Consider the following 12,328-nt stretch of genomic DNA (forward strand, 5'->3'; position numbering starts at 1 on the left):
TGTTGTTAGAGAAATGAGCCTACACAACCATCCAGCAGCAAGGCTTAATGTTCTCTGCTCTGTTCTCTTTTTCTGTATTTTGCAGAAAATTTTTGTCTGAATCATGTTTGGCCCAATCAAACCTGAACTATACTAATCACACAACAAGTGTATTGCACTTTTCATATGATTATATGGCGGCTGACGTGTAGAGGTAGTTATCGGCAGTTAGGATTGTTCTTTTTTTCCAGGCGTCTGTGCAGCTATTTAAGAGCTACCTCAGCTTGAAGATCAAGTGATTTGGATGAGAGATTTTTCCATAAGCTTACAGTAAATGGCATTGCCCTTATTCTCATACTCTTTTAATTGCGGATTCGACACAATTACACCCTAACTAAACACCTACATCTCGAAGCTCTTTGCTGCCTGCATGATTCCTCCATGCATCACCAACACTTTTCTAGCTCGTTGATCGCCCTAGCAAGCAAAGTCTAGTTTCCGATGGTGGTGACCTCCTCAGAGCCAGTGCTTTCCTTAGCCGCGGCGCTGTCATGAACATCCGGCCGACGCCTGCTGCCCCGCAAGTATGGAACAACATACTTCTTGATATCAGCATCTGACATATCAATATGAGCGCCTGCTGCTTTGATGAACTTCACTCTTCCCGCTTTGTCCAAGCTTTTCAAACCAATCCAGTCCTCGGTGTAAAGCTTCGTCTGAAGGTGAAAACTAGCCTTAGGATATAATTTATTTCACAAGATCCAAGTTTATAAATAGGTGAATCGACTCCGAAAATTCTCAATTTATACCAAACACCTTTCATTATGGTTTGGAAGGAAAATACTGATATGACCACAAAAAATTACATAAATTTTTAGTTTTGCCCTTCATTTAACATTCATATATATAGTTTTGTATTTATAAAGGGATAAATAATATATATATATATATATATAGAGTGAGATTAACATCATTATATTTTTCTCTTCATAAGTTCAAAATTGTTACATGAAAACACTAACTGAGGGGTAAAATTAGAAATTTGTGCAACTTTTTTAATTAACTTCAACATTTTTCATCCAAATCCTAACAAAAAGGATCAGGGGTAAACGATGAATTTCAGAAGGGGTACAAATGTAATTTCAAAACCTTTCTGAAAGAAAATATAATTTCGTATGTTTAAAAATGATGCAAGTATAGTTAACTTTTTATTTTATTTAATAAAAGATTTTATACGCATTACATGTATATGAGAATTGAAATAAAAAATGTAACAAAATTTTGAATAAAAAGTTGAATCCGATGGGCAGGTACCTCCTGAGGCTGTAAAATTGTTCCTAAGCCCCCATCTGCATAATATCCAAACCATGAGCTCTCTTTGGGCTTGATCACGGTGTCATTTGCATTCTGTGGAGACAAAAAAGCATTGGCGGTAAAGCGATGATTCAAACAAGTAATATAGGAAACAATAAATGTATAGGTACAAAAGATAATTAAAGGTTTGATTGGACAAAATATTTTTGGGTAAATTGCATAGACCCCCCTATATTTTTATTGTTTAGGTAAAAAACCCCTGAGTTAATTTTATAAAAAAAAAATTCCTGTATTTTTTAAAATAATGCACAATCTCCTCCTCCGTTAATTAGGTTAACGGTATTAAGTTTTTAAAGAATTGACCGTTATGCTCTTGTGATGATAGCCATTGATCTTCACTAAATAAGAATGAACAATCCAGTATTTTAAATATATATTTTATATTATAACAAAGACCGCCAATCTTTTGGGTTGCCCCTGCAAGTAAAATAGGTTCTAGGCGACCTCACATAGTCTGGGTCGCCCAGATCCATGAAGAGGCGGTGGAGAAGGCGATGGTGGAAGCTTGGGAAAGAAGACGACAGTTTTTCTTTTTTTTTTTTAGTTTTTTATTTTATGTAAATTTTGTATATAAATATATACATATAAAACAAATCTACATTTGATAATTTTATTTTTTGTAAAATAAGTAAAAATAATCTAATTTTCTAAAATTTAAAAATAATAAGAGAACTACTAAGTTTTGAATGCCAAATTTATAATAATTAGTTTTTGTCACACGCGATTTCCATGAGCATAGTGTGAGAGAGAAATATGCAGTAGTGGATAGTTAAGAGAAAAAAAATATAATTTTGAAATTATTAAAAAAAATTAAAATTATTAATTTGACCAAATTTTTTTAAAGAGAAGAAATAAAATGAAGGGTAAATTTGGGTATTTAAAAATTTAGACGACAAAAAATTTTCTTTTTGTAATAGTATAGATGTTATAACAAATGAAGGTAGAAACAAAAAGATAGCTTAATTAAGGCATGCAGAGGGACAGGGAGAGGAAGCATACTCCAAATCATGAAAATGGGACATTCATACCATGATAAGCACAAGGTTTTTCAGGCTGCTAAACCTTTTCTTGTAAATAGGGTTTCTTTGATCAGGACGTTCATTGTTGAGCTTTGGGAGAAACCTGCATTTCTCCAAGTAGTCTGGAATATTCTGTCAAAATAAATGTTTAAGTTGTCCGAGACAAGAATTATTTAATATTTAATATCTTACTGTATGAGTATAATTATATCTGAATTATCATTTAAAAATATAAAATTATACTTTTCTCAATGAAATTTTTAAAATTATATTTATACCCCTTTTAAAAGTTTGTTGTTTACATCAAATCTCATTTTGTTAAGATTTAGACGAAAAATGTTTACATTAGAAAAAAAAATGCATAAATTAAAGTCTGATGTGGCAGATGAGGTGGACTTATTTTCTTGAGTAATAATATTTTTTAGTCCACTAATTTTGTCCATGGTTTAATTTGTCCCATGCGGCACTAAAGAATACCTTGGCACTTAAAGTAGATATTTTTTGGAAAAAATGCAATTTATCCCCTTGTGATATAAAAAATGAGCAAAAAGCCCCCTATAAAAAATAAAACAGCAAATTACCCCCCTATCTAGACCATTGATAGGGGGTAATTTGCTAATTCTTTTTACACAGAGGGTGTTTTTACTCATTTCACATAATTAATACAGAGGGGTAAATTGCATTTAACCCGATATTTTTTATCTCTTCTCTCCCACATAAATACTTAAATAAAAAAAATGGTCAAATTTCATAAAAACAAGCTTTGACTTAGAGCTAAGTTAATAAATTAAAAAAAAAATTATCCCTTTATAAGTATAAAAATATACATGTAAAATGAGGGTCGAAATTTAAAGTTTATGTAATTTTTTTTTTCGCTCACATCAGTATTTTCCCTCCAAACGTAATCGAAGGGGTTCAAATGTAAATTGAAAATTTTTTAATGGGGTATAAATATACTTCCAAAAATTCTCAAAAAAAATATAATTTAGTATTTTTAGATGGATGTAAGTGTAAGTAAACGTATAATTTATATGAATCTTGAAAGCGGAAAGGTAACGTACATGTGGTAACTTGGTATATCCACTGGGAGCAAACCGGTTCTGCAAATTATATATAGATTATAGTTATTTTTAGAGGAAAAACACATCAACTTACAAACCTGTTTTTTTTTAAAAAAAAAAAAATGCATCATGGTTTTTATTAATTTTTCATATATTTTTATTTTTTGTATTACTTTTTCGTTTCCCTTACAAAAATCGACACTATAAAAAATATAGCATTTAATCATGGCTGAAATTGTTAATATAGTCGTAATAAAAAGTTATTAATTATGACCATGCAATAATTGTTAGTTGTGATTTTTGTGAATGTGGATAATATATTTGTCATGACAGAAACATTTGAACCCATGACAAAAATAATTTTCATTGTGAGTAAATTAAATTTTCCATATTAATTTTTTTAATTGTAATTAATAATAGTTATTTACTATTTAATCCAAAGCCACTAAAGCCGTGGAAAATAGTAATTTTTTTTAAGTACAACGTGCAAACATAGCATATATAAGGTAACATTTAAATATACGTCTAGATTGTACCATTTATTTAATTGTGTAAACTATTTTCTTTTCATAATATCGGCTCAGTCTGAATCCTACAAGTCCTGATTGGGTTTGATATGAAATCAGACCACATGTGATTTTGATTGAGAAATCCAGACAGGCGGACCTTTTTCCTATCTTTGTTACAATTAAAACTTTTTCATCCATCACTCAATCTAATCAAGTAAATAATTTATAGTTTTTTATTAATTTATCAAACTTACAACAAATTCATTCGAGCCCTATAAACCATTTATCCAAACTGCGAAAGTAATCGAGCCCTTAATTTTGTTTTCTATCCATCTCAACGGACTTCATTTTTCAGCGTGTCGGGATTGGAATTTAAGAATTTAAGTCTACAACAGTAAAAAGGGGGTTTATTTAGAAGAATATTGTACCTATTTCAATTTTCACAGAGGCAACTTGAATTTAACCCCATGCATATATCAGTTTCACAAGGGAAAAAACAAAGGAATACATATATATATATATATATATGTAGGGTTAATTATGTTTTGCTATCCAAACTATGATCGTTTTTTACTCTTTGATATCTAAACTTTTTTTTGTATCAACTTACTATCTCAACTTTATAAAATTTTGCACTTTGTCATTTATAACTGTTTTTTAACCAAGTTTTTTGTTAAAACAAAATCACATGCACTGCACATGTAATATTAAGGATTATGTGATGTGATATTTTTCGCATATGCACAATATGCAATGTTTTTCCGACAACAAAAAGTCAATGAAAAAAAAGGGTCATATATGGCGAAGTATAAATTTTATAAAATTGAGATAATAAGTTGATACAAAAAAATGATGAAATAATATAAAAACGACTATACGTTGAAAGAAAAAATATAATTTACCCATATATGTATATACCTGGACATAGTCGGAGTAAATGCCAGCTCTCATTATTTTATCTGCTATAGCACGAGAGGGCCCTGTCTGCATATATATATATATATATATATATCAAATACAAAATTCATTCCAAGAAATTACCGAGAAACAAAGCGAAGATTATGTTTTAAAAAGTTGTGATGAAATTACTCTCAACTAATAACTTTTCATAAATGTTCAATAAATTTAAAGGTAAATTACACACATCTTTCCTGTCATATTGTAACATAATTACAAATACGTTTCATTATTTTAGAAAGTATAAATATCCCTCAAATAGAACATAATCATGTAGACCCTGAACGGCGATGTGGAAATTACTATATTGCCCTTGTTGATTTTTTTTTTTTTTAAAAAAGCATTTGACTTAATGTAAAAAAAAATTGAGCTGCGGGTGAGTAAGTAAATATTCCATAAGGAGATACTAGTACATAAAAATATTTTGAAAAATTCTAAAAAAATATATAAAAATTATAATATATAATCAAAAGGGACATTCTGACTAGTTCACTATAAAAATTAACGAAAGCTAAAGAAATAAACTTGTTGTTAGACAAACGTTAAAATTAGAGTAGGTATTTTTAATTTTTTAAATAATAAAAATATTTATAATTATGTTAAATTTCAAGGAACGTGGCGATTATTTTCCCATATATTTAATCAGACAGAAAGGAAATATCAACTTACATAGCGGGGAACTGAGGCAATTCCAGCTTGGGGTGCTCCTATAGAGATAAAATTTTGAACCTGGTGCATATATAAATATAAAAAATCATATATAATAATTATTCTGGTGAATATAATATATGTGTTATTAAACACATATTTTTCTTTAAAAAATGAAAATAAAAACATAAACAAACACGATAAATTTATAAGATCAAAAAATATCTTATAAATAAATTTAGCCAAACACAAATCAGAAAAAAATTCAGAAATACATCACCAAAATTCACATTTTTGGGTGAATAGCCATTTACCCTATGTGATACTGGAAATGAGCAAATTACTTCTGTACCGAAGAAAAAATAAAAAGTAATTGACCTCCTTGTATTTTTTAAATTGCTGCATTTTAAAAAGCACAAGAAGGTAAATTGTCTTTTTTTTTTTTCTGTATAAAGTAATTTGCTCATTTACAATACCACATGAGGATTGCTTGCATTTTTCTCTTTGTTCACCTGAGGTGCCCCTTCACAAAACTCCACAATGCCCCGGCCAATAAGGTTGCCCTAAAACGACACAAATTACATTTTAGAATTAATGTTAAATTGATGAGCATGCAAATATTAAAATTGGACCATATTATATATATATATATATGTGCTTTATTTTAAGATATAATTATTATATATATACAAATCAAGAAGCAATAAAATTTACTTTGCTTATGTTGTCCTACGCAAAGTGCACCAGCTCATGAAGTTAATTATTTACTTATTTATTTTGGAAATTCATTTTATTCTTGTTTCTTTTATATAAATCATTTAAATCTTAAAGGGTACTTAAGTATATTAAAATTTCGAATCATGAATTTTTTTAAAAAAATAATAAATAAAAACTATTATATAGTAAACTATATATCATAGATGATCCATAAGCTCTTCATATTTTGATCATACCTCTTGAGTAGGTACAAGAAATATAATATATAGCTATGGTTAATTATCATAATTAATAATAAATAGTTGTAGCAAATAGTTATTGACCACGGCCACGTAATTGGCCGTGATTTTTGTGAGGGTGGATAAAAGACATGGCAAATATTTTTACCATAACTCTTCGCTGTAACAAATAATTCTTTTATGATGAAAAAACCTAATTTTTTCATCGATTTTATTTAACCATAGTTAATAATAGTTATTTTGTTTTAATAAATTTTTTAATAATATAGAACTGAAAAGAAGCAATAATTTTATTAATAATGTAGAATTTTAATAATAATACAGCAAATTAAAATACTGCATTACAACTAATTAAATCAATAAATGATAGATTAAAATCGAAAAAATGTAGTCCAATTATATATTTTTTTTATTTAAAAATAGACTATTTCAATTAATTTGATTACTTTTGATTATATTACCTGGGAAAGGCCAACAATATTGTATCCTCCTGACAGTTCTTTCATCGACTTCACCTATAAAATTAACATTGTCAGTTGGGTAAAACCTAATAATACTGAAGAATTATGTCAGAATTTATTCTTTTGTCCTGTAAGTATGAATTTCTTTTTTAGTTCACTTAAAATTCATTTCGGTAGTAAGTACGTACAATAATTTGAAAAAACGACACGTTGAAGACAAATTGTTAATTTCGCTAGAAAAGAATCATTGTACGTGTCACACGATCGACGTCAGCTAAATTGGCAATTTTCGGCAACAATTGTATAAATAAACTACAATTACCTTAATGTCTGACATAATTACATAGCTGTATTTATAATTTTTGAAATAATAAGATGATATTCATAATTATGTCAAACTTAGGGGAGGTAATCGTAATTTACCCTCTTTTTCAATTATTGTCCTCGATTACCAAGATAAATTTCAAATGGACCAAAATGTAATATCTCTACATTTATAGGTCTAAAATTATAATTTTTTGAAAAAATTAATGCTATCACAAAGAAAAAGAGAGAGAGTTTGCCCACTTTCTTACAAGCTTCTTCAACCTGTGGAGGAGGAAAATAAAAATCAAACCAAGAAGAAAATAAAAATAAGTAGATGCCAAGAAAAAACAAAAAAAGGGGAAAAGTATTATTTTAGTCCGTTAAGTATGCCTAATTTTAATTTTAGTCCGATAACTATGTTCATTTTTGTTTAGGTCCAGTAACTTACAAAATTGCTTACTTTTAGTCCTCTGGCAGAATTTCAGACAATTTTACCCCTATGAGTATATATGGACTAAAACTGCCTTTCAAAGTTGCATAGGGGTAAAATTGTCCGAAAATCTGACAGAGGACTAAACGTAAGCAATTTCGTAAGTTACTGGATTTAAACAAAAATGAACATAGTTATCGGACTAAAATTAAAATCAGACATACTTAACGGACTAAAATAATACTTTTCCCAAAAAAAAATAACAATAACTAATTACCTGCTTCTCAAGGGGAATAAACCATGAACTCCAAGTTCCATTTCCTATCTCCCTGCAAGTTGAGGCCATTTATGAATAATGGATGTTCACTGATAATACGGACCATAATATCATAATCCTTTTTTTTTTTTTTAATTTTTTGATTTTCTACGAAAATTCGAATCTGTCAAAAAGTTTGATCCATGATTTGTAATTTTATTTTATAATTTTAAGACGAAAATATTTCTCGACTTTGAATCCGTATATAAAATGTGAAAATTATCCGCAGATTTAGTTCTGTCTTTTATTTTAATTTCTGTAGCCCTATTTTCTTCTATTGTCTCTATCAATTCAACAGTCGGAACATTGAGGAATTTTTGAAATATAAATTTTTAGTCCCAAAAGGAAAAAAATTCAAGCAATCCCTTTGTGATATTATAAATGAGCAAATTATTTCCCTATGAATATAAAGAAAAAAAAACCAATACTTTACCTCCCTGTAATTTAAAACATACAGCAATTTACCCCCTGTAATTGTCATTATTTTTTTATAGGGGGTGTAATTTGTTAATTTGCAACATCACAGGAAGATAAATTGCATTAAACTCATCCCATAAGTGCTACGAGTTCAATTTAATCAAACTAAAATAATCGACTTTTTTGTTCTTGTTAACAAGAGTCACTCCGTTTCACCCCCAAATTGTGGTACGTACTAAAAGTATCACCGAATTCTATGTACGTACTAAAATATATGTAATATCGTAGAGTATTTTACATACAGAACTGTCTCAATATTCCAGAAAAAAAAAAAAAAAAGAAAGAAAAGCACAACCGGAAAAGAAATAAGAAGGAAGAAACAATTGAAGTAGGTAGCATACAGGCAGAATCCTTTGGAGTGTGACCATTCTGTTAGTCGCGTAATGTACCATGTAGGCCTTGGATTGGAGCACTGAGTATTCACCCCTAATTAAGCACATTGGAAAATATATATATATATTTTAAATTAATTATTTACAGATAATAGATGTTAGACTTAAGTTGAATGACATGGAATGGAAAAAATTATCATTTTTGTTTCATAATTTAGATCCAGTAAAAGAACAAAAAAAATTTAAATCCGATCTAATTTCAGTCTTATTGTTTATAGCATTCTTGGGAATAATCTAGTAACTTGCAAAAACTCTGGTTTTTAGTTGTTGTACCAACTTCTGTTAGGGAATTTGACGAAAACAATCACGTGCAAGTCACATGGCCGGTGTTTTTTTTTTATTTTTTTCAAATGGAGGAAAATGACTACTTGACTTGCACGTAATATTTCCATCAATTTCCTAAGGAAAGTTGATAGAATGATTGAAGTGAGAACTTTTTCGAGTTAAGGGATTATTTTATGAAATTCCATAAGCAATAGGACTAAATATATATACATGACCAAAAAAAGAATTGGGTTAGTTACATTTTGCCATCTGAACTATGATCATTTTTACGCTTCTGCATCTATTTTTTTTTATGTCAATTTACTATTTCAACTTTACAAAATTTGCACTTTTCCATTTATAATATTTTTTCAACCAAGATTTTTTTCTAAAAAACATCACATACAGTGCATTTATAACATTTTTTCAACCAAGATTTTTGTCTAAAAAACATCACATATAGTGCGCATGATGTGATATTTGAAGGTTATGTGACGTGATATTTTTAACATAATGCAAAGCATGTGATGTTTTTCCAGCACAAAAAATCAATAAAAAAGTATATCATATATGGCGAAGTGCAAATTTCGCAAAAAATTAAAAAATTCAATGCAAAAATATAAAAATGGGCATAATTCGAATGACAAAATGTAACCTACCAAAAAAATAAAAAATTCCCACACGGGATGTAAGAATAGTACAAAGATAAGGGAGAAAAATAAATAAAAAAGAAAAGGAGAAGAATTAGGGTTATACCATGAAGCAAAATGAAAGGTTTAGGGGCTGAGAAAGATGGCTTCCAAGAAAACGCCCGGACAGTCAGCACCATGAAGATGACTAAAAGCGATGCTTCCGATTGACAACCCATTGCTTAAGTGATGATTTTTATGCAAAAATATGTTGAAATTGAGGGTTTTTATCTTTTCACGGTGGTTGTGGTGTGGAGGATTTTTGGGTTAGAAATACCATTTTGTTCCTCTTCCTCATAGTTAATGCTTTTTTCCAAGATAATTCTAGGGATTTATAAGGAAAAGGGCTTAATATAATTTACCCTTTTTGATATTGTAAATGAGTAAATTATCTCATTATGATTAAAAAAAATAGTAATTTACCTCACTGTCTAAGGAGGTAAATTGCTTCATTTTAAAAAATACTGAGGGGGTAAATTGCTGCATTTTGAAAAATACAGTGAAATAAATTGCTTTTTTTTTTTTTTTTCTTCTTATCAGGAGTAATTTGCTCATTTATATTAATATCACAGGAAGCTGCTTGCGTTTTTTCCGATACGAAATATGTATGTCTTATTTGTTGTAGAAAAGATTGTAATTAGTTTGAGATTTTGAGTGATGCAGTCATTATGAAGTGTGTTATTGTTTGTTGCTACGGATAAATACAATTAATAACGTCATGCTAAAATCATTAATGTGAGGTCTTGCTCTATTCCAAGAGTGGTTAATTTGGATGTATTTCGAAGAGGAGTTTAAATCTCATTTATCTAATTTTGTAAAGCATTATGGATTGTAGAAAGAGTTCACTAAAAAAAAAATAATTTAATAGCGACTGATATTTTCCACGGCCAAAAACCATTACAATTACTGACGATTTTAGAAGGATCTTCGACGGCTATCAATCGGCAACTCAACACTCGAATTCGTTGGGAATTAATAATTCATTGGAAAATCATATGCAGTTTGATGAAGATTTGGTTGGGGAGAAATCCGTCGCTAATCATTGGAAAATATATCACATTGAATACGTCGACTATTTGTAACGGATTTTTTATGAATGATGTGTTCTCTGAAATTTCCAATGTGTTATCTGAAAATGATCAAATAAGTACTAAAAAAAATTTATCTTTTTACACAAATAAATGAGTGTTGTTTTATTTATTTGAACGTCTAATTGCATAAATAACTTATATAACGTTGATATTAGACTCTTTAGTGTAATTGATTAATCTTTTATTTACCGTTATTTTTATTAAATGTATTGTTGATGTAAGTACTAAATAAGAATAAAAGTATCCTTTTACAATCAGAGCAAACTCTCACAACATTCATATTTTTATATATGGCATACATTTTTGTTTTTAAAATAGAAGCAGTAATTATATTATTACATTAATGTTTGAATAAATTGAGCAGTACATCAATTCAATTAATACATTAATATAATTATTCAGAATTATAAAATAATAAATTATAATAAACTCACATAAAAATGAAACAAACACCCACACTTCTAATGAGACTCGAACCCACAATTTACCAAAATATTTTACCGAAATAGTTTGAATATCTCATAAGATCCGTAACATCTCGTAAGAAACGGTAACAAAATCACAAGCTCATGCAGATATCTCCAAAGCCACCTGAATTTTTGAGAAATTGTTTCCGTAAGTAGTATCTTCTCTTTGCACGTAGAGGAAGTTTGTGATACTATCAACGCCAAAAGGGCCATGTTATCATTTACTACTTCATAGAAGAAGTCCCAACGCTCATGCACTACAAACAAAATTGTGTTCTAGGATTGTTTTTTGGCACGGATATGCAAAATTTTGAAATGATGTATCGCATTTTGGGACGGGCAAACTCCTGTCACTATCAAAAGTTTCAAAAAATATTTAAGGTGGGCAAAATATAACCGTCCCAAGTTCGCAACAGACTAGAGACGGATAAGTCTGACCGTTACAAATGTTGTTCAATAGATGGATGATTTGTTGATTTAAATTTGCAATGAAGTTTAGAACACAACAAATTATAAAAACATAAAATATTTGCATCCGCTTTGAGACGGATTTATCATCCAAAATTTTGAGACGGGCTTCCGTTCCAAATACCAAAGAGATGGGACAAATTCGAGACGAAATTTGCGTCAAGCGTCCTCGGAATGTTGATGGATTTTTCTAGACGGATTTTGTGACATCATGTATGATGTATTTTGCGGTAGTTGAGCATTGACTTTTTTGGTCTCAAGTCCATTGCAAAATGCACCCTAATATTTAAAAGGGTTCTACACTTTGCCCCCTAAACTATTATCGAAGTAGCATTTACCCCTAAAATAATAAAGGGTAAATGTTTTATTTGATCCCTTAAGTTTTCGCTTAAAATCGTTTTAGTCACTCAAGTTCATTTCTTGACTTTAGCATCCCTAAACTTTAATTTTTATCTCATTTTGGT

At 29.2% G+C, this 12,328-nt stretch overlaps 1 protein-coding gene across 1 annotated transcript; it reads right to left on the reverse strand.

Annotated features, from left to right (window-relative positions):
- Nucleotides 266-8,046, reverse strand: LOC105164448 (palmitoyl-protein thioesterase 3). Its single transcript, XM_011083099.2, has 9 exons — nucleotides 7,978-8,046; nucleotides 6,965-7,018; nucleotides 6,060-6,110; nucleotides 5,569-5,628; nucleotides 4,861-4,926; nucleotides 3,434-3,472; nucleotides 2,382-2,504; nucleotides 1,294-1,386; nucleotides 266-695 (listed from the first exon to the last, which is right to left on the reverse strand). Exons 1-9 carry the CDS (start codon nucleotides 8,044-8,046, stop codon nucleotides 471-473), a joined length of 780 nt encoding a protein of 259 aa, XP_011081401.1. The 3' UTR covers nucleotides 266-470.

Source organism: Sesamum indicum, linkage group LG6 (assembly GCF_000512975.1).
Source record: "Sesamum indicum cultivar Zhongzhi No. 13 linkage group LG6, S_indicum_v1.0, whole genome shotgun sequence".
Lineage (NCBI taxonomy): Eukaryota > Viridiplantae > Streptophyta > Magnoliopsida > Lamiales > Pedaliaceae > Sesamum > Sesamum indicum.